We start from the raw sequence: 24101 nt of genomic DNA on the forward strand, positions 1-24101 counted from the left end.
TGGCTTTTTGTAGCTTGTTGCGGTGCTCATGACAGCACTGCATGTGCGACTGTAAATTATGACAGAGGTTTTCCAGTAGGATATTTGTTCTGTTGTTAGTAGCTAGGAGTACAGTGTTACATGCATTAGACTGAACAACAACAAAAAAAAAGCACAATTTAAAAGATATTTATTTATTTTTCTGAAATAAAGTATTAAAGATTTAGATAATAGACATGGGCCACATCACTCTGCAGGGTGTACTGTGCCTGCCTTTAGCTGGACATAAACTGTGATGTTTGGTTTTTGTGGTGCATTTGTAAATGTTTCATCTCCCCTCGCTGCCTCCCTCTTGCTGGAATTTGAACGGCATCGGGTCAAAGGAGAAGTTATTTTTTCTGTAATTAATTCCTCAATGTAATATATTTCCCGACAGGCTCATTTCCAGTGCTTAGAGAGCTGACAGAGGAGGAGAGGCAGCAGATTCTGCACTCTTCCGAATTTCAGAGTTTCTTCGACTGCAGCATTCGGGTGATGGAGAGAGCTCTGGCCGAAGACAGCAACATTTTCTTTGACTACAGTGGCCGAGACCTGGAGGACAAAGAGGGGTAAGAGGGGGGTCGAGGAGAGATAGGGGCAACAGGAGGATGAGGAGGGAGGATGTTTTTGAATGTAAGAGCACATGTGAGTGTTTACTTGCATGCCTTGAACCAAGAAATGTGCTAAGACTGACTCATGCCCACTGTATCACTCCAGGGGCCTTGGAAGCTTCTTTGTTCTTCAAAATAAATGTCTCCCCACTGATGTCAGACTTTGGGGAATAAAAACGGCTGTGAACTGACAATGATCACAACCTAAAGAGCATTAACTTGCCATTCTGAGGGGTTGTCTCCAAATGGAGGTTATCAAAGTGTTGTTTGAATTTATGTGTGTTATAAATCAGCATATCTTCATAGACTCCTCCAAGTAATCCTTGTGATCAGCAAATGAAGTTCATATGTAACATGGATGCACATTTAAACTTGTTTCAGTGTATTGTGAAAAAGTACAGATAGAATATTTAAGTTATATGTTAAAAGTTACTTCTCCATACTTACTAAGCCACAGACACTCTAAGCATGCCCAGACTTAAATTCAGGTTTAATCAAAAAGGCAAAATTTGACCCTTATCTCTCCCGTCTGCTTCCAGGGACCTAGGTAGCGGCTCCAGTCTATCCTTCAGTCGGCTCTTCTATGACGAACACTGGTCCAAACATCGCGTTATCACCTGTCTTGACTGGTCCCCTCAGGTGAAGCCTGCAGCTTTGTCTCTGACTTTGAATTCAAAAGTGATTTCAGAACATTTTGAAATGCACTTACTGTTTGTGGTTGTATTTTGAGAAAGACAGATCTGATACAGTGATATGAAGGGAACAAACACAAAACGCAGTTTTTAAATGGTGACTTCAGGAAAAGTATTCAGCCTCTTAGTTACGGTACTATCTATGAATTAGCACTAAACTGCATTGGTCTATCTGAGAAGCTATTTAGCAGTGAGGGAGAACTTCAGGTCATCAGCCAGCAAGTTAAAGCTCAGTGAGATATACAGGAAAAGATCAGAAATCAGGAAAGCATTGAGCATCTCTCTCAGTACTGTGATGATGTTCCAAAGAGCCATTTCTTTTTATTGATGTAATGTCAGTTCTCTGTTTAGTGTCTCCTCTTCCCCCCCCTTGAACTCCACTCCCCTTGAACTCCACTCCTTTCTCTCACTCACAGTATCCCGAGTTGCTGGTCGCCTCGTACAACAATAACGAAGATGCTCCTCATGAACCAGATGGTGTTGCCCTCGTGTGGAATATCAAGTTTAAGAAGGCCACACCAGAGTACATCTTTCACTGTCAGGTGAATTGATATTTATACTTATCAACTCACATATAGTTGTCGAACAGAAGACTGTTATTGTAGTCAGGGTGGCACTTTACTGTAGGGAATAAATGAAGAGTGCATTCATTCATGTGACCCTGTAGATCGGACTATATCACTGCTTCTGGAGGCCAGTTTTAATGGAAGAATGTGATGCCAATAACAAATGACACCAAGAAAATGGTAGAAGAAGGGAGGAGGGACTGAAGGCATGGAAGGAATGGGTGTGAGGGCTTCACAGCTCCCAGGAGACAGACGAGGCCATATAGAGACGTCTTGGTAGTAAAATGATGTGGCCTACCACTTCCTAATCCAGCATTGCCACATGTCGTGTGTGTGTGTGTGTGTGTGTGTGTGTGTGTTAGCCCACCCACATTGATGCTGAATCTAATGTTAGCGGTGCTGCTTTCTGATTATTGACTCATCCACTTCATACACATCACCAAGAAGAGGGAAATACACCTGTAGATGTATTGATGTCCCAAACAGTTACCTCGTGGCTTAGAACTGATATTGGTAGTGTACCCACATGCTGTCACATGCGAGTTTCATTCAAACCGGGGAGGTAGACTTTCTCTTTCTCTCAAGCCCACAGAGAACCACATATTCCTAATGACCGCCGATGAAGTTTGCCAGTTTTAAAATAGATTTTTAAAGCACTTCCTTGTCTCATTGCACCATAATTCATGCTCCTGCTGAAATCCATGTGGCCTTACGATTCGATGACAGCTCCGTATCTCGTAGCTGTAGGAGTCAGTGGTTTTTCCATGCGGGTCTCTCATAGTACATCTGACTTATTAGCAGTTCAGTCTCGGAGCTTGCTGATCTGTGAACTGTCAACATTAAACTGCAGACCTCCACGCACGAGGATATTTGTTGAAGCAGCTGATAAAATGCTCAGCGAATCAAAGGGGGGATGAGCTGCAAATGTGAACGACAGAGGTAAACTGCAGTCAAGTTAAAGAGAAAATACAGTGACAAGAACACAGCGGCACTGCGATGTTGGGAAATTTCCTTCTCTAACAGAATGAGGCATTGTCGCTGTAGTTTGTTTTGATTTTCTGACACATACAAACCACTTCTAGAAACACAGTCGGTTTGTTTTAAGTAAGTGTTTACTGGAAAGACGTGCATTAGACGAAGTGATATCAGATGGAGAAAAGAAAGAAGAAAGACAGCGAGGGAACAGACTCTCCCAAGTGCTCCACTTTCCTACTCCACTCCCCCCTCCATGTTAGTCAGTGAGTTATTGTGGCCTGGGGCTGTGCCATGCTCTTTTCATGAGAGGAGAGAGAAAAGTGAATGACAGAAACGCAGAGAAACACAGACCGACCCGGCCAATGAGCACTGTCGGACAACAGAGGATAAAAGTGGGAGAAAGTCGGAGAAAGAAAGAGCAGGTTGCGTGTTATTTGGCTCCAGCGCTGAGTCCTCCTGCCGCTGTTGGATTCGCATGAAAGGAACACCGGCGTGGTTAGAAGAGAGGATGAGAAAAATGAGTGGGTTGCATTTCTTCCTTGCTCTCTCTTTTTCTCTGCGGGGCCCTTTTGCAAACAGAGTCGCGACTCTAGTTAGCCGCAGATCAGATGGCTCTTAATGTGCGAGCGTGTTCTGCTGTTTAACCCCTCAAAACCAAAGGGCTGGCTGCCTCTTCCCTTTCCTTTCTCCTGCTCTTCTCCCATCCTCAACTAGAGAAACGGATAGTCCAGCCGTGTGCTTCCTCCTCGTACCTGTAACCACAGACACTCGCTGTTTACTGTACACATGCGCTACAGGCGCACACACCTTGGGCTGGGTATCTTGGTTTTTTTCCAGACTTGCCCACAAAAGCAGCTTTCATCTGGCAGATTTATAGGTAGATGGCTGGATAGTTTGTGCGTGCTGGTGTGAGTGTTTGGGAGGGAGTACAGATGCAGAAGAATGACAGTGCTGGGTCGGCATTGGAGAGTTTGGGGTTTGTGGTTGAGGTCTGGTTTAGCGGGGGCTTTATTGTATAAGGCTATGGCTTATAGAAGGCCTCATATTTCAGATGGGGTTTTGGTCAGGTCAGGCTTCTACATTTCTTGTCTGGCTGTGTGCAGTTTGATGAATGAGCTTGGCATTACTGTCCTTTTCTTTTAAACAAAATTTACATTCATAGTCAGGGCTGAAATATTTTTGAGAAATTTGTTGGGGTTTGATAATTTCAGTAGTTTCCACTGCAGTATTATTTGTCTGAAGGATTATTGGAGATGTATTTAGAAACAAAGTAGATTTAGGAATTAGTTTTATTTGCTGGGCACTACATCATGATTTAGTTTATGTCTTATCTTGTTGAAATCAAATCATCAATTATCTGCTGGTGTTTGCAGGTGCTGGTGATGTTGGGAGGAGCCTCAGTGTCACTTTGAGCAAGTGTAGTGTGGAAATCGTGCACGCATAGCTTTGGCAACGTGCAGCTGTGTTGTAATAAGTGCGTTCTAATGCAATAGTTAGGGAGACAGGTCATGAAATGACAAATGCTGTTTGTTCCCATGTGGAATAAACAGATGTCAGAAAAATCTCACAGATATGCAATCATGTTTTGTTTTTTCCTCCCCACTTACTTTTTTTTTAAAACTTTTTTATCAGAACCATTCACAGGACTCTTGTGTCCCAGAAGCTTATTTGTGTTACTGTTCTAATTTTTTTTAGCTTTATATTGTATTTAACTGAAATAAGAATATCAAAACATGTGGTCACAATATAATTTTATTTATGCTTCCAGTTTTACTTTTATTTATATTTATTTCCTTGTTGCATTCATTCATCTTGGTTGCGGCAAACCTTTCCTGTAGTGCTGTGTTACTTTTTTGTGGTCTATGCTGGGGAATGCACTATACTGATACACAGTGTTATTGTTTGCTAACTCTGCTGTCTGAAATTAAACACTGTCAGAGTATACAGGGAAAACCTTCACAACACTCTTAAGCACCAGGGGCAGTTTCATGACCCCACTTCGGGAGCCGTTGATCTGTAATAAAGTGAAGGAAGTGTGTGATCCATCAGCGTGGGTTGGGTTTGTACGTCAGGAAAGGTGCTGTGGATTCTGGTGCCAGTTGAGCATGCCTCTTCTCATCACCGCTATCCCTGCAGTTGGACCCATCATCGCCCCTTCCCAGTTGGGTCCAATCTTGTAACTTCACACCAGCCTCTCAAGTGGGCTAAGTCACACCACATTAAAGAGCCTGTTTGACTTAAAACCTCTGCTGAACCCCCCAAACCACAGGCCTCCCTGCAACAACCCCCGCCGCTACTGTCATATTCCATTGGACTCAGTCATATTTTTATTAATATCTCGCTGCCTTGTGTTGCTCCATAGGCCTCTGGCACTTGCAGAAAGGTTGAGTAAGAGAAGCAGAGCGGGCAGGGAGGAGGGTGGGAGGGAGAGTGTTGGAAAGAGAGAACAATGCAGCAGCATTATTCACAGGACTTGTCTGAGTCGGAACCCACGTGAAATTACACTGGAGGATGAAGCAGCATTGTGTTCAAAGGCTTAGTGGAGAAATCCTCTAAGTGCTCATTGAGCAGATGGGTTAAGACTGTGTGATTATGTTTGATTTGTAGCATACTGGTGTGTAGAATTTCAGAACGTGTTGAATTTTGCAGTAAATGTCATTCTTTTGGACAATTTTAGAAACTAAATCAAAGAAACTACTAAAGGGACGTCAGTGCATAGAAGCATTTTAGAGTATAAACTTATATATGTAATAAAGAAAAGAGAGAAAACAATATAGTTCAAATATGCTAATGTGTTGTAGCACAAGCAGACAGTCTTAAAGTGTGAGTTCCTCACTGTTTTAATAAAATAGCTCAGAAAAACATGTAGGTGTTAATGGGGAGGAACTGGGTATGAAATCCAAATATGTTTTAAGTACATAAAAAAAATATGGCGCCAAGAAATCTACCATTAAACATGTGTTATGTATATTTTGCCATTAAGTTTTTAAATGAATAATGGTAATTATACATTAAGGTGTTGAATAAAAAACTGCATAAAATAAGAGTTTAACATTCTGGGAAACAAACTTATTACATTTTCACGAGTTAGGTGAGAATAGAAATACCACTGTCATGTTCATCTGAAAGTTAGCTTGGTCAGCCTGACTGAAAACAACCCGACTCCACATCACAGCTCCTCTTAGGTTTGCCTGTTCACACGTGTCCTGTTTGTTGGATTTGTCCAAAAACGGAAGTGTGAGAACATGTGTGGATTTTATGGGTCACTTTATGTACTGTACTGTTTGTTCCATGTGTCTCTCGGTGTTGTCACCGTGAGGTTTGCAGGCAACCAACACAACCATGGCTACAAAAAAGAAAATCAGCTTATTCCACAAAATGCCTAACTATTTATTTTTTAACCGAGGTAATCAGTAGCCTGCCGAAAAGCCGCTACATTTAATGTTGTTTACGGTCTTGAGCTATGTGAATATCATCCTATAAAATGTGTCTAATATACATTTATTGAGAAGACAGAGCAGAGCATGTACTAGTTCCACTAACAGAATAGTACTGTACTGTATTGCTGCATTATATTTACAACACAAATCCAATAACAAAGCCACAAACCAGCAAAAGTGAAAATATGAGCCAAGCAAACAAACAAGATATGGAAAAAAAAAAATGGAAAGGAGTCAGAGGAGGGAGAGAGAAAAGCCCATTTGTGTTCCCAGAGCCTCCTCCCCATGTTTTCGCTCTGTCAAACCCTCATCCTTTGCCTGGTGAAATGGAGACTCGGCTTGGTATTTCTCTCTCCTTGCCAGAAACCACGGAGTGACAAAATCCGTGGGGTGTCATAAACGAGCGAAGCCAGGGGGAGAAAGGGAGGAGAAAGGTGGTTGGGAGGAGGAGGGGCGGTGGTGGTGGTGGGGGGAGGCAGTTGAGAAGCGAGGATGCAAGGGAAGACAGTTGGATCCATCTGGTCCTGATAACGCGGAGTGGAAAACAGATGACTGCGGTGAGCGAGGGGGAGAGGAGGGATGGAGCGTGGATCTACTTGGGTACTTGGGAGGATATACTGTGTGTCTGTCTGTGCCCTATCAGCCCCCTACCTACCCCCTTTTTCTTTTCACCACTGCATCGCTCCATTTCTGCCTTCCAAAGTCGACTTTAGCAACAGTTTGTTGCCCGAGGAAAGAACAGAAGAGAGCAGGAGGCAACAAAGGCGGGAGTGTTCCCTTCTCTCTAGCTTTCTTTCTCTTTCTGTCATTCCTTCGAACCTCCCTAATCCCTCGCTGGGTGCCATCTTTCATCACGGCCTACCATCTGTGTATTATCCTCTACAGAACACTTCCCATTAATATAATAAGGGCTGCCAGAAGCACTTAGCCTTGTGAGCCTGTGTGAGATATAGTAGATGATACTTGTGTGTGTGTGTGTGTGTGTGTGTGTGTGTTTCTACCTCGCACTTGCCCAAGGAAAGAAATGAAACTCACTGTTCTGACTGCGAGAGTGTCTCCCTGTAAAACTTCCCCAATTCATCTCAGGCCCAATATACCAAAGTGACTCTCGCTGCTGCTTTTTCTTCCGGGAGCTGTCACTCCTCACATCGTCTCCATCTGGGCTGGCAGGAGACGACTTGGCAGGTGTCTGACCTGCACTGCATGTGAGACGCAAACCATCCACAGAGCCGTCCTACGTTTGGAAATGAAGTGTCAGGCTCGGTATCGAGTCAGCCGTGATACGGAGATGCAATCAAAGCGGCCGTGCAGCCATCACAAGAGTTGTTGAGGTCTTATTTAGACAGATGTGGTGCTCGTGTGACTGGTACGTCCAGAGTTATGAATCTAACATGAAGACGAGCTGCAGGAGAAGAAGTGTGGCTGCATTTGATTTAAAGGAAAAGTTTGTGGGAGATGGGCCAGTAGATAGAAATTATTATGTAAGTTATATATATAATAATAAACCAGAGAACTAGTCAGAATGCTACTTGTTGAGAATACTTACTTGCCTGGCATCCAAGAAATGGATAAGTTAGCCAGCTGCTAACGGCACCGCAACGGCCACACATACAGTTTACTGTAGATATGAGAGTGGTGTCAAAGTTGGCAAGAAAGTGTTTAACACACTTCCTAAAATGTCAAACTTTCCACTTAATCCAGAATATTGGCTTCACACACATACAGTGGTTAAAACAGTGGATAAACACTGTGCAATAAATTGCCTCTAATACATACAAAGGCAGTATTTGAGTCAATGAAGGCAAATGCTCGCGAATGAATAAAAAGAAGAAAAGACAGTCTAAATGTAACCCAGCTCTCCATAATTCAGCTCTAAACTCAGTCATTAATTTCCTACATGACATCCAAATAGAGAATCCGTCAACCAATTCCCCTCGAGCTTAGATCATAAACTTCCTTATAGTGCGGGACAAATTGATCTTATTTCAGCGCCTAATGATATACAGTGCATTTAAAAGACATATAACTCCAAAACATATGTGCTGATGTGACATTTGATTAGAAGTATTTAGAGAGAATGGCTTTTATGTTAAATCCAAGTCGCTACTGGCAGGCGCCTCAAAGTGCAATATCAGAACAAAGTCGGGTTAATTTTCAGTAGCTCTTTCACTAAGCCTGACAGTACATGGGGGGAATGATGGCATAACGTGTGGTTTCTTAAAGAGGGGACTCAGAGTTTAGTCAGGATTTTTCCTCTTAAGATGGGGGCACTGATAGGGCTTAGGAGGTAAACCAACATATGGAGCAAATAGAAAGGGCTCTTGATTTGATTTGGCTTCTCTTTGTCACTACTCATGTGGGGTAGCGATGTTTGTTTAGGGTGATAACTGTTGGAGAGACGAGGAGTGGGTAGAGAGCAGGGATGTTTTATATTTGTTCCTGTATATGCTTGTGGATTTGTATGTTTACTTTGAATATTTGATGGTGCTAATAGTCACGAGCGGTGTCATCTCGGTTTTTTACTGCAAACATCGAATTAAGAGAGATTAAAGTTACTGCAGTGAGTTTATTGTATTACTATACATTATTTTCAGCAGCGTGACATCTATGTTGTTCTCCAGATTGTTCTAATTTTATAAAATATATCTCAAGCTCAAATGGCTCAAACAACATTTTTATAGCAGTCTTATGGTTACTATCACTTTAGATGAATAAATAAGCTTGAGCAGAGTCAGCGATGGGGGAGGAAGAAAAGTGGTTTAAATTCAGGAATAATTTATCTTTTAGATGTTGTTTGTTAGTGACTTTTCCCCTATTTTTTGAAGATAGGTAAATATTTTAGCACTAATGTGGATGTATTTTTATGTAAACGGATAACAGGGACAACAATTTATAGTTGGACAACAGATTTCAGCAGCACGACTATTAACCACGAGGCTAGAGGACATCCAGAAACTTAAAAAAAAAGTATTTTTTAGAAGTCATCAAGTTCATGGAAAACATCATCCACAGGTATTTGAGTAGGAATGCTTGGAGCAGCTGTTTTGTTGTTACAAAATCTTTTTCTCTATACTTCTGGGACTGGTCTCTATATTGACATAGATTCACAACTATATATTACAGTTGTACTGTACATTTATTGTTTGAGCTTGATTTTTTCTTTTAATTCTGGGTGCCTTGAACTTACAGTATTCAATTCAAATCGAATCGAATAAACTTGGAAATTGGATTTCGACACGCTGTACGTTACACAATCGTAGATATTCATGGCCAAACCATCGAATTGCCTACAGTAATACATCCTAATAAACCAAAAATCTCGATCCCTTTTATCTGACTGTGTAAATAAACTTTCCTGAGTGCCGTCCTGTGGGCTGACAAGTGACTTTATTTGTACCACTGAAGTTCAGTTTATTTTCAATCTTGACATCTGAAGCGATTCTGGAGCCATTCATCTGGAAGCTCCTCAGAAGAAACAAAAAAAAAAAGGAGAGAAATAGTGTGCAGTGTTTTTCTTCTTTCTGGTTTGTTTTCCAGTCTCCTTTCAAAATGAATTGGGGTTTGGTGTTGGCTGCTCCGCACATGGTGGTGTGGTGGTGGTGGTGGTGGTGGTGGGGAGAGAGAGAAAGAAAGAGAGTAAGGAGGAGGGAAAAATACAGAAAAAAAAGACAAGGATTGTCTCAGTCTGTAGGATAGTACCAGATCATCTACCAGATCATCTACCAGATCATCTACCAGTTCATCTACCAATTCATCTACCAGTTCATCTACCAGATCATCTACCAGATCATCTACCAGATCATCTACCAGTTCATCTACTAGTCCTAATTACTTGATTTGTTGCTGACCTCATGGCGACTTGTGCTGTTCTGTTAGGCAAAAGTTATATAGTCTCACGACGTCACTTGTTTGGTCTCACTTGTGTTGAACATTAACAAAACTACAAACAAAAATGTTCTAAGCATTTGCATTTCCAAACATGTTCAATAAAAAATATTGCAACTACAGCTAAAAATCTGTGATGTCCTGGCACGGTCAGAAAAGTGGTACGCTGCATCCACAGCAGTGAATTTGTCCAGCGTGTGATAAGCTTTACTCGATTTAAAGTCAGTTGTCCAATCAGTTGCCTCATAAGTCCTTTCCCTGGGAGCATGGTGTTTATTTTACAAGTAACAGTATACATTGTTTTTGGCACAAACTACTGTAATTGTATTATGCGATTAATGATGAGCTTCGCCTCCAAACACAGCCTTGGAGAACCTAAACACAGTGTTTTCAGGAACACTAAAACTGTCAACGAGGGTACTTCCATTAAAATCTACGACCATATTAGGCAACAATCACTTTGCGAAATATACTCTGGTTGTTGTTATAGCTTTTACGGTTTTTAATTGTGATTTGTGTCTGCGAGCTTCTTGTTTAACGCTCTCTTGGCCCTTTCTTGCCTGTAAATTAACTCAACATGATCGTGCAGTTTTACGAGACGGATGGATGCATAAGTCAGTCGGTGCATAACACCACATGCCCTCCTGTAGCACTGTGATGCTGAAATATTTCCTCATAATTCCTCGGCACGTAAGTGGCTCTAGTTCAGTGGCTCAGGGTCAGGAGAACCCAGCTGGTACATGCAGAAGCCCGTATGGGACGAGCACTGAAAAGGAACCAAAACTCAATTAACGGTGCATTGGGGAGGGGGGGGGGTCAAGGCTGTGCTCGTCCTGATGGAGGCTACAGTAAGCGCTCCAGTGGCTTCTGGGGTTTTGATGCTGTAATGTGAACCGGCTGGGAGATAGACGACTACAATTCTCCTCTTTGTCTGGTCTCCGCCCCAGCGTCACCCCTCTCTCCTTAGTGGATTCTCACCATAGCCAAACTCATCATTTCCCTCTCCATCTCTCTCCCCTACGTCTGCCACCCATCACGACGCCTTGATCACTCATTCTCGCTCACGCTTCGTCTAGCGTTACCGCTTCTGATTCATATCTTTCTTTATTTTTGCTCTTCTCTCGCCGTCTGCTGTTTTATCTGCACGTTTCATCTGGCCAGTCATTTTATTCTCACCATCTTCCTCTTTCTTGTTAGTTCGCGACAGCACTTCTGTTTCAGAGCCTTTCCCAGTAAACTAACCTCATTCCCTCCACATCTGTCTGTTTCTCTCTCCTTAGTCTCCAGTGGTGTCTGTGGGCTTTGCAAGGTTTCATCCCAACCTGGTGGTGGGCGGGACTTACTCGGGGCAGATTGTGCTGTGGGACAATCGCAGTCACCGTCGAACCCCTGTCCAGAGGACTCCCCTGTCCGCTGCTGCACACACAGTAAGGCACCCACAGTGCAGTATAACATTACAGATAGTCCCTATATAAAGTCTTAAGTGTGTGCAACAAGCAATTTGAAGACGTCACCACTGCATCATTCATTGCTGAATCATAAGGAAGAAGAGGTGAACAGGTTAATAAACTTTTTGTTCATAATACAACTGTTAGTTCTGACTCAATTAGCTTTTTAGTGCTAAAATAATGAGTGACCACCAGTGAGAAGAGCGTGCTTCAATTAGCGGCTTTATAAAACGGCAAAATCCAGTGATTTTAGTAGCAACATCACAAAGCAGAGTGAATGCTCCCAACACTCTCAGCAGGTTTGATTGCACTACACTACAACACATACAGTACCACAACATATGATACAGATGAGTTCAGACACTTCACTGATCTTACTGCCCGATCACACACACACACACACACACACACTATCAGTCTGTTACATCCCACAGTCAGTTATAATCACGTCTCAGTTAGACACAACGTCTATGCTGTAGGTTTAAAGTGGCTCTGCACTCCAATAATGAGGCTGTAGCTCTTGTCCTCTCCAGTCATAGAGTCCAGCCGGCTGGCATCGTGCCGCCCCATATCACAAATGAACTACTGGCCAGTAATGACATAATGGTTTCACACAGTCCTGTGAATTTGCACACCGGTGCATGTCTCACATAGGGTCATTTAAAAGGGCGACTGCACGCTTGCATGTCAGCGAACCCGGCTGCATTTCTTGGTTCACAAAGTATCTAATGATGTTGTGTGTTTAATGGTAAAATTACATGATCATGATAGGAGTCTAATAGGTAGGAGTTATATTATAGTAATAAACAGGATGTATGATTGTGACCAACATGACATTTAGTTTTATTATCATATTACAGCTGACATAAGGAATGAGATATTGGATCACCAGTTATCTCATCTATTTGTGTGTGTTTGTGTGTATCTCTTTAATCTGTGTTTGTTTAGCACCCAGTGTACTGTGTGAACGTGGTCGGCACCCAGAATGCCAACAACCTGATCACTGTGTCTACAGACGGCAGGATGTGCTCCTGGAGTCTGGACATGCTCTCCCAGCCGCAGGTACGTGGTCCACACAACGTAGCAACATAACAAGTCTTTTAAGACAAATGTTTGTTTTGTTTAACCAAATTTAACGGTTTGTTGAGATGCAGAGTGATGGTGCTCATGCAATGGTAGTTAAGATGTTGTATAAATACGTTTCTGTGCTTGAATGTGTGCATGTGAGCACAAATTAAGATTGTGTGTGTGTGTGTGTGTGTATGCTTATGCACGTAGGAGACCATGGAACTGGTGTACAATAAATCCAAACCAGTGGCGGTGACAGGTATGGCCTTCCCCACGGGAGATGTTAACAACTATGTAGTGGGAAGTGAGGAGGGCACTGTGTACACTGCGTCCAGACACGGCAGGTTAGTGGACACACACGCACACACACACGTGCTGAAAATCATCATCAACATCAACGTTATCAATGTCTCACTCGTGTCGTTGTCTCTCTCTAGTAAGGCTGGTATCTGTGAGATGTTTGAGGGCCACCAGGGGCCTGTGACAGGCATTAGCTGTCACAGCGCTGTGGGGGCCGTTGACTTTTCCCACCTCTTCATCACATCCTCCTTCGACTGGACTGTGAAACTCTGGAGCACCAAGGTATGGTGTGAGTGTATTTTTGTGTGTTTGTAGGAGAAGAGATAGAGAGTGTGTGTGTGTAGGGGGTTGATTGTAGACTCTGAGGGGCTGCAGAGAGAGGGAGGCAGTGTGTGTGTGGGAGGGGGATAATGGTGAGTTCTGTTACTGGGTATATGGGTACAGTGTGGGTGTGTGGTGAAATCATTCAAAATTAGAGTGACACATTGTCCGTGGGATTGAAATGTTATACATTTACTCAGGTCATTAGACAAATCTGATATCAATACTTAGACAAGCACTTTGCTATAGAGTGAACCTGAATTCTGCCTGTCAGGCAGTTTCATTCAAGGCTGTGTGCTGCCCCGGGTTGAACTGTGAATAAAATACTGTAGTTTTCTAAATGGTAAAGAACAGGTGTGCTGCCAGGACCACAGATGTAGACTGGATGTCTGCACAGCACAGAGGAAGGTCTGCCCTTGAAGCTAAATGCAGGGAAAAGGCATCTACTGTAGGATTCTGTCTTTACAATAGAAGCATAAACTTATTTTTTTATCATATTATGTTATCAGCCATAATTTCTTAAACTCTGAATGTCAAATGTACAAACAAATGTACAAATAACCAGAAAATAGGCTGTGTTTTTTTATTTTTCTACTGCCTGTTGTACACATGAGCATCCTCTCACTGGTTCTGAGTGACCTTTCACTTTTCAAACTGATGCGATGAGTTGCGTTTGTGCAGCATTTTAGTGCCGGCAAAGGGCAAACAGTCACAGCTGCTGTCAGAATGAGAGAACAGAAACATTTCACAATACACTAAAATGCCATTTTTGTGGTGGTGGTGGTGGTGGTGGAGAGACACAATACAGGAAGCTCAGGTACAACTGAGATACTGCACAAAAGTGTTCCATCAATTCTGTGATGGGAGTAGAATACGGCCTACAAACTGAGATAAGGTAGGATGAGGACGAGGAGAATATAAAATGCATATTGAATATTACCTTTAGCTTCATGCAAGATCCAGGTGCAGTTTGCATACTTGGCTGTAATAGGCAGTAGAAATGAAATTCAGCTCGTATATGCATGCAGCCAGAACATAAGTCTTATGCAAAGGGTAACGTGACACATATTAAAAGATTTCTGTGGATTTTCATCAGAAAAGTGTGTTATTTTTCAGGATTTGGGAATTCCCTTTCCTTTGAGGGGCACCACAGGAATGTGTGCCTGTCTCTTATCCCACATAACCCATATTTGTGTGTGGGCAGAAGGAATACCTGAGCGTATGTGCGTGTGTAAATATAGACGCACCGCACATGCCTCACGTACACTTTAAGCAAGCTGCCTTTGCTTACCTAAAATCCCCCCGAGGTTTCGCCTTCAACCTACCAATCACAGCTGTCATAAATTGTTTTAACACACACACACACACACACACACACACGCATGCACGCTCGCAGCGACTTTTCTTTGCATTCACACACACTTTTTGCCCTCACGGTTCAAAAAGGCCGTGGTACAGAAGTCTGCTTGTGTTTTTACACTCGGCGGTGCAAATATTGTGGTTAGTGAAAACATTTCAAGTCGGCCCGAGTGTGAAGACGTCGTGACAGCTGGGAGCGGGTTTATGATTGTGCATAACTTGAACCGTTGTGCTCTCTTGACCCCAAAACCAGCATCTACTAAGTGATTGGATTGAGCATAATAATTCCACTTTTGCTCCCTTAAGAAGTTAATTAAAGGCTTGCATCACCGTCAGTTCAGGTGGTTGGTAATGAGTGTTGATAGTATTTCAGATAAGTGTCTGTGGATGTATTTGGAAGAGAGGAAATGAGCTTCTGTCGCGGCTTTCGTCCTCGCGCGCTCTTACAGCGCGGCTTGTTGAATATTTCCGAAAACTGTCTGATTTGAGGGAAAGTCGGTCCCCGCGGTGCGTGTTTATTAAATCCAGTGTGAAGCTGTTAAACTAGCATGATGTTTGCGATGCACAGGGCACCAGCAAAATAGTTTGAATCAAACTGCTGCATAGATAGTTTGGCCTCTTCTGGAGAGTGAAGCGTGATGGTGTACGTAAAACCTGCATATGTTTGAAACTCTGCAGCATTTCGGCACAAGAAAGATAATGACAAGTAGTTACTTCAGTGTGGCGCCACAAAGGATTAAGCTTAATTTTCAGATTAGTTTGAAGACTTGCTGCTGCAGATTATTTACCCAAATCACCTTATTTAAGATAGAAGGTAGATTATGGAAAAGACATAAAATAATAGTTTACATTTTGAATAGTTTGTATAATACAAAGAGGACTTTCTTCGTCTCATCTCTTAAATTATGTATTACTATGAGTTATGACGGACATCTTTCAGAAGACTGACTTGAAACTGTGAGATCATCAAAGTAAAATTGCACCTTAAATACATTCAGATGACATGAAATGCTGTGGCGTGATATCGTAAAAGAGTTAAGTTAAACCATAATGGGGTCACGGAGGAAAACAAAGAGAGAGAACATAAAGAGGAACAGCTCAGCTGATCGAATGCTGAAACTGGGATGGAGAAAAATGACCTCTGCTGTCACCACGGCTGCTGGAAAACAGGTTCAATCGAGGCTTGAAATTGGCTGCGTTTGTTTCTGTGTGTGTGTGTGTGTGTGTGTGTGTGTGTGTGTGTGTGTGTATGTAAGCGTGCACTGCAGGTCTCACAGCCCTTCAGACCTACTGGGGAGTGAGAGAGTAAAGGTGTTGGAGAAAGGGATGAGAATGAGAGAGAGAGAGAGAGAAAGAGAGACTGCATTCTTTCATTTGCTCTTCCAGCCAACCTGTCTCCTCTCTTCCACCCCTCCCACTCTACCTGTCAGGAATGTAGTTTGAAAGTCTCTGGAATCCTAACAGCCTGTCTGAGAGATGGAAATACACACACACATAGACTCATACTGCATTACTGAAGCTGATTATAGCTTGTTGTGGAGATTGTGGTAGTCTATTCACTTATTTGTAATAGGTAACCTGTAATGTGAACACTGCTAACAGTAACTAGATTACTTTAGGGACAGCATGTTGTAAACATATGTGCATAAACACACCTATTTAATTATTTCTTCATTTTTAATTGCAGCACAAGTTGAGCTCTGTTCTGTGGGTCCACAACAGGACCGTTGATTCTACAATGGTACACTTCTAAAGACTTCTACTTACTACATTTGCTCCTTGACCTCTGATCGTGACCTCATAAAATCATTTTAACGTACTCTAAAGATCATTGTCATTCTGCATTCTGATTTTCAGGATGTTTGGTGTCACAAACACGTGAAACAGTAACATGGTAAAAATCAATCTCATCTGCCAATATTAGCTAACTGGACACCATTTAATAAAAATTGCATTAAAGAAATGCCAGTAATATAGTTTGTCCACCAGAGAGCACTGACAAGTTTATTTTTCTAATGTTTTTTGTTTTTTACTTTAAATATAGGCTTAAAACATTTTGTATCAGGCTACACCCACACACAAACACACATCCTATTTCCCAAGCCTCTTCCTCTCCAGCCATTGTCCATCCCTCCTTTTCCTCCCATTTCCCAGCTCTTCCCATCTCTCTCAGGCAGCTGTTGTGTTGAGGTTACAGTACACCTTGTGGAGGGGCCCTCCCTTTCATCTCTCCCAGAGGTTTTATGGCGCTGTGTGAATGTGCTAGGCTTTTTAATTAGGCTCAGCACCCAGACAGGCCCCAAGGCTGAGGCAGCGCCGCTCTGTCTGAAGCTCACTCACTCCCTCTCGCCATTCCTCCTCTCTCTCACTCTGTTTCTTTTCTTTCTATCTCTATCTCTGTTATCTACTGTAATCCCTAACTCTCTCTCTCTTTTTATCTACAGTGTTTTCACACTATCAGTCACTTGCACTCACATAGATGTCCTCTTTTTCTCTTTTCAGCACAACAAGCCTCTGTACTCCTTTGAGGACAATGCTGACTATGTGTATGACGTCATGTGGTCGCCCGTGCACCCTGCCATGTTTGCCGCCGTGGATGGCATGGGCCGCTTAGACCTGTGGAACCTCAACAACGATACTGAGGTGCGTGAGCGTGTGGACTGGTGGGTGAATATAGGTCATTATGGGCGTATTGTTTGTGTCATGTCTTTGTGTGAGTTGATGTGTGTGTATGTGTGTTTGGTGTCCTCAGGGCCTCTTGCTGGGCCTCAGCCCGAACCGCACAACCAAACACCCAAGCTTTTTCCCTCTCATCACTCCCCACCACCACCACCAACCCCTCCGAATCCCTCCCTACACACACACGATTCAAGATTCCCGTGTGGGCGTTTCCCACAGGCATTGCTTTAAATCAGACTGGATGACATCTCCTCATCCCGGCTCCCACCCAGCCTCCCCGCTAACATTCCTGCAACCTCTGTCCAACATTCAGTGCACCAAGTGGAAGAACACAGATGTGCAGGAGACCATGAGCAAGCAGAGAGCTACGGTCCATAGTCCCATGTTGGAGATGAAAGATAATTAAGACAATTTTAAGATTAAGAAATCAATTAATAATTCTACAAATCACGTGTTTTTTTTTTTGTTTTTTTTTGCAGTTTGTTATTGACTTTAAGGAATAGTTTGACACTTTAAGAAGTATATTCACACACTTTATTTGCAGTAGAGCAGTAGATTAATAATGTGCTCCAAAAGAATGTTGGAACACGTTTGTACAAATTAAAAGCAAAGTTCAATCTTCTGTACCTTCAAAATTAATAATACTGTGGGGGTACAATTTTTTTTTTCATCTAATTCTCTAAAAAGACAAATAAGCATATTTCCAGAAATGTTGAACTATTCATTTAAGTAAAAGCATTAGAGTGAAAATATCACTTCAACCCAGTGTGAAAACCACACTTTGCTACAACTCTGATAGGAGAGTGGGTACCAAACCTTTGATCACTCAGGTAAAAGTAGGGCTAAAAGGATTCTCCGTTCTCCTTCGCTCTTGGTTTCCATGGAGACAACACCCACAGTGCCTTCAAACTTAATACAAGCCTGCATCTGCTGCTCTCCTCCCTCTCTAAAGCTCTCTCACTCATCCTCCCTGCAGCCCCTTTGTACGATACATAAAATTCATATCTCATCACCCAGGATTTCATGGGGTGAAATCACATCCATTGTCTCATCTAATCTCTCAATCACCGATGCCATCACTAGCACTGGGCCTTCCCGCTGCAGCGCAAATGACAAGTTTCCCATGGTTCCCTCGACAGCGGCCTTTTCACTGACAGAGGAAGAGTTCATTATCGACAATGTAACTCAGCTAACAGTGTGCTTTATGAGAAACATTTGCTCAAGCACAGACACACACACACACAAAGACACACAAACGGATGTACCAAACACATGCACACACAGTCAGTGTAATAGCAACAGACTTCCATTGTTGCCATCATATTAAAAACACACAGCCATAACGACATTAACGGAGCAGTGCTGCGCGCCTGGTTCTCATTTCCACCACACACACACACACACACACACCAAACCATAAAGCCAATTTAATGCGTTTTGTACAGATCCACTCGGGCGGAGCGGTGGAAGCTAGCAGGCTAATGGCAGTCAGTCTGTGGTTAGCGCTGCTTTAAATACGCTGAAGCTCAGTGTGTGAGGCGACGTGATGCCAAGGCCTCTGTCTCCACTGGTGACATGTGTCAGACTCGCCTGACACATTACAGGAACAGTTTATGGAAATACTGCAGATGGTTTTAGGTTTTTAAAGGTGTAACACAAGCACTGCTGTTTACTAAAAGACCGTCAGCTCACCCACAACAGCAACAAACACACACACACACACAGTTATTATACAGTAAATAGCCTTGTGTGTGTCCACATATGAATTTAGAGAAGTTGCAAATTTGACAGCGAGGTTTGTATAACCTCCAGAGTACATGCATAATGTTGCCATATCCATGTAGTAAATTTGTTCTGTAAATTAGACTATAATGGCAAAATGCTCCCATTTTCCAATAAACATTAAGCTACTTAAATGGCAGCAGTCAAAAGAAATAAATAGGGACTCAGGAAACAGACTGTAAGTGCAAATCTTAAGTTCAGTTAAGAAATTGAAGCCTTTTAAAATCCAGGAAACTGGTGGGAATTCTCTCTGGATAAAACTGGATCGCAACTATCTTGAAAACACTTGGACTTAGCAAGCTGCAGTTAATGATAAATATATGCAATGTCAAACATCCTGAAACAGCAGCTATAAACAGTTGTTGCCTTGTTGCGTTTATGGGAGCATTAAATGTTTCATGGATTATTCATGTAAGAGAAAGTTGAGTTGCACAATATGGTCCGCAGGCTATGGAAGCAAAGAAAGGCAATATATAATATATTTATAATATATAAACCAGGTCAAAAAGTAAGGACGCCTTTAACAAGTATGGTTTAAAGTTACATTCAGACACCAAAATTAAAGATCTTTTGAACTTTGAACATTTAACTACTGAGGGTCAAAGAATCAATCTGACCCATTTCTTGTTAGCCACATGTTTAAAAAAAATATTATTGAAGGGAAACCTTAGACATAAAAATGTTTTTATTGCCCCTTTAAAAATTGGGAACTTGAAAATTGAAAAAAAGATTTCACTCTAAATAGCTGCAAATTTTCAGGACAGCAATTCAACCCACACATATTCAAAGTATCATATTTAAAATCTACATATTGAAAAGTTTTTAATTTTCAAATATTTAGCAGTTGTTAAATGTAGGCATTAACTGTAGAACTGCTTAAAATAGTTATAAAATTTAAAAAAGGCCTTTCTCTGCCTCCATACAGGTTGCTTGTAAATCACTCTAAGACTGAGTGGGTTTTCTTGGGTCTTATAAACATCATTTTTCAGAACAACACATGAACATGTAATTTGCAGTAATACAATGTTATTTGCTGTATGCGTGGACGTTGTTTACAAAAATTCCTGCAGTGTTTTGATGAGATATTTTGTTTAATTGTCCACTAGGTACCAACTGCTAGTGTGACCATTGAAGGAGCATCTGCCCTCAACAGGGTCCGCTGGTCGTCAGGAGGGAAGGAAGTGGCTGTAGGCGACTCAGAGGGCCGAGTCTGGATCTACGATACTGGAGAAGTACAGATAATAATTGCGCTCTTTTAAAATAGATGATTTGTATTATCATTTAATGTAAATCAGAATCTCTTTTTGGTACTCAAAAATAAGAGCAGAGTGAGTGCTCTTTACTTTCAGGTTTAGGCTAATCATTACAGAACAATAACTGACATTTTAAATTGTGTTGTACTCAAGTGTTTCTCATGTAATATTAATATTTTGGCAGCCTGTTCTGGTAACAAAAAAAAATCTGCTGAGTACATTGTTGTAGGAATCACTTTGAGTACTGTGATGCATGGAGCTGGTAGTTCTCATGGCTGTAGTTTTCAAACAATCAAGATTTAATTACACCCTAGGTGCCAAAGCATGAGTGAACTACAATGACCAGAATTTACTGCACTGTTGCAATTAAGTTGTACTACACTAGATAAGAAATGTTAGGGACTGAAACAGGATTTTCTAAATAAAACAGAGGGAAAAACTCATCAATAATGTCCACCCCTTCTAATCCTACTAAAATACATGTGGTAAGGAGAAAATGCTGCAAATAAACTAATCCACCTAGTAACTTAAGTGTAGAAATATAGAGTTTCTCTTAGTGTTAGTGTTTCATGTATATTTGGCTCACTGACTTTGTTGAAAGACGTGTACTGTAAGGGTAGAAATAAGTTCTTCACTTTTTCACTGTAAAACCTCCACATGTGCCACAACCTACCATTTTAGGTCTCTTAGTCCTGTATGTTTACCAAACTGTCAGTATACCCATGCATGTATGCATTTGATTTTTTTTCCATCCTCTTTCGTGTCCCAGTAAGACTCTCTCCACATGACTTTGCCATCACCACATAGTGGCCAACCAGCCTGCCTGTATGTTCTCATGTTAGGAGGTCAATGGTTAGGATCCCCATGTGAGGGCGCGTTGGTCTAGCTGCTCAGCTAATTTTAGCATGTTTTTTTGTTGTGTGGTAACATGGAGAGAGGCTCAGCTGAGCTGGTGGCCTCCACGCTGGGTTGCTGGTAATGAAGAGTCACCAATAAAAGTGAGCGGGGTTGAAAGATTTTATAACTCCAAAGAGGAGTGTGTAAATGTGTATGCGTGTGTGGGGTGGTAATGGTATTTACTTTTTACAAACAAGATTTAGATAATTTATTAGTAGGAATTAGGAGTGTTTTTATTAGTCCTTATTTGTGTTACTTGTGCTTTGGACCTGGTGCTTTTTAAAGTCTGACAACACGAAATCCAACAGAGCTTCTCTGTTACTCAAGCCCCTTGTAGTCTGTTTAAACGCTGCTAATCCTGAAGTCACTCAGGCACCATATACAGTTGATGAAGTTCTTCCAGAGCCCCCTGCTGTGGCCAGCTCAGCTCTGTGGGGGATTTGGGGGTTCAAAATGGCTACCTCCCTCCTCCTGGTTCCTGTTTAATTACAGCCTGGCTATGCAAAGCGGTTGCAGACAGCTTGGGTGGCGGCCACAGCTTCTGTCCCACTCACTCCGACTCCCACAGTGCACAACTGTAGCTCAACACTTAGAGTAACAATGTTCAGTTTGACTTCCTGTAATGAGCCCTGTGGTCAGTGCAGTTCGTTCTGATCCAGATTGAAACGTCTCAACAGCTATTTAAAGTGGTCATATTATGCTTTTCATGTTCTGATATTACCTTTACACTTGTAAAGTTGGGTGCCCATAAAAGTCAGAGGCCCAAAGCTTGAGTGGAGATGTTTGATCTCCTGACATGAAATTGAGATATTTTCATGTTGCCTGGTAGTGAAACATGCAGGTTTCATTCTGGACAATTCACTTTGTTCTCAAAAGTTATTATTATACATTTTTTTTCCCAAAATGTTGCATCAGTTAAGGTCAAATCTTGTGGAGGTCAATAACTTGTTTGTTTTGGGCTCCTAGACACACTGAGTACTGCACATTGTACCCTGGCACATCTCTGAGAATGAGATCAATGTGTTTAACAGATAGTGTTTTTTACAACTGTAGAGGAAAATTTGACTTTGTTTACTTTTCCCAAAGACAAAACGATAAAACAACAACAGATACAGTTACAGGTCAGTAACAATACAATTGCTTTTATCTGTTCACAGCACTTGACAGCTTTCACAGCCTGCCCTCATTATAAATACTATAATTTTTAAATGTGAAAATCATATCATCTTGTATCCGTGGAGCCCCAGAGTAAAAGCATAATATGGTCACTTTAATGGATTGCTCTGAAATTTAGTACAAACAATCATGTTGTGCTATTTGCAGAACAAATAGTAATCACTGGTGATCTCTGATCTCATGTTGCATCATTTCAGTTCAGTTTGTTCAGTACTTTGGTTCATGACTTGATATAGAAAACTAATGACATTCCCATCAGCCTCAGTATACTTGTGTTACTTGTGTTTAATGCTAATACGGAAATGTCAGCGTGCTATTAAGCAAATCTATGTACTCGTTTCATTTAGCCAAGTACAGCCTAGAGATGATCGCATGGCCGTGTATACTATGCAGTCATTTGGAACAAAATCAGCCCTGTGTCCATTCAGTGCTTAGCGCCATGTACTTGTATTTTCAGCTGTCAGTCGCCTACACCGATGACTGGACGCGCTTCGCCCGTACCCTGATGGAGATTCGCGCTAACCGGGCTGACGGTGAGGAGGAGGGGCCTATGGAGCTGGCTTCATAGAACAAGACTCCAAAGAAAAGTGAAGTCAATCAGCAGCCTGGCGTGCTTTTATTGGTGTCACTGTAGCATGTGCTTCTCACTCAGTTTTGTTTTGTTTCTTCATCTTATGTACATGTTCCTGTATGACCCAAACAAGGCAGTGCTTTTACCGTATTTTTGCATTTGCGCTCCTGTAGATGCAAACGGTCTATTAATGGTTAAACTGTTGACTTCTACTGATTTGTTTACTCTTATTTATTCATTTATGACTCAAGGTGATGTGTTGCTTACAACTTGTGAGCCTACAGCGTATAAAAAGTGGCAGTCTTATAGCCTTATAAAGATATGTGTACTGTGATGATGCTTTGCACTACTGTGAAATTAAAGCAGGGTCCACTGACTATTCATGTATTGTTTACAAGATGTCATATTCACTTTGTGTTGGTTTCCTTTCTCTGTATTATGCCTGCATGCAACACATTTGTGAAATATTCCAGATGCATAAACCTGAACATGGAGTTAATATGGTGACATGTGGGGCTTTGTGGCTCTCAGTGTTTCAGGGTGTCGGAATCAAGTGCAGTTCTGTCACTCTGTCTTTTGTTCCAAATGATAGCTACAGCTATATATCTATTAATCATTAAGAAGATATATATTGTACTCGCTGTCAAACCTGCTGTTTGGCATTAAAAGCATAGCTGATGAACTGATGCCTTGCTCTTTCCTGTTCTCCACATAATGGGAATAAAAACATCAGCATACCAGGTTTACTAATATAAGTTGTAAAAGTCTTTACTGTTCAACATAATCATGCCTTACTGTGTACAGAAATAATCACACACCATATGCAACACTCACATTCCCTGAACTGTAAAAATGTACATACTACAGAACCAAGGAACATGTGTATACACTCAGACCTGATACAAAATGTCACTACTATATTCTTAGACACAAAAAGCAAATTAGTACAAAGCTGTTACAGTTATGATTTATCAACCCCTTGTAGTGACCTTTATGACAAATATTAAGAATTGATTGATTATAAACACTAAAACTATGAAACTGAATAAAAAATAATATA

The 24101-nt window shown here is 41.7% G+C and overlaps 1 protein-coding gene across 8 annotated transcripts in view; it reads left to right on the top strand.

The window, feature by feature from the left end:
- LOC113153826 (cytoplasmic dynein 1 intermediate chain 1) overlaps nt 1-23744 on the top strand; it is a 43264-nt gene extending 19520 nt beyond the window's left edge. For 7 of the 8 annotated variants that reach the window (XM_026347674.1, XM_026347675.1, XM_026347678.1 and 4 more), the window contains 10 exons: nt 416-587; nt 1169-1268; nt 1738-1863; nt 11468-11614; nt 12584-12697; nt 12914-13047; nt 13141-13285; nt 17186-17326; nt 20251-20376; nt 22928-23744. In XM_026347674.1, the coding sequence (XP_026203459.1) occupies nt 416-587; nt 1169-1268; nt 1738-1863; nt 11468-11614; nt 12584-12697; nt 12914-13047; nt 13141-13285; nt 17186-17326; nt 20251-20376; nt 22928-23038 (1316 nt within the window). In that variant the 3' untranslated portion in view covers nt 23039-23744. The remainder of the gene's footprint in view (nt 1-415; nt 588-1168; nt 1269-1737; nt 1864-11467; nt 11615-12583; nt 12698-12913; nt 13048-13140; nt 13286-17185; nt 17327-20250; nt 20377-22927) is intronic. The other variant, XM_026347679.1, reaches the window with a different exon arrangement.
- Nucleotides 23745-24101: the final 357 nt, after the last annotated feature.

This window comes from Anabas testudineus, chromosome 11 (genome assembly GCF_900324465.2).
Source record: "Anabas testudineus chromosome 11, fAnaTes1.2, whole genome shotgun sequence".
In the NCBI taxonomy this organism is placed as follows: domain Eukaryota; kingdom Metazoa; phylum Chordata; class Actinopteri; order Anabantiformes; family Anabantidae; genus Anabas; species Anabas testudineus.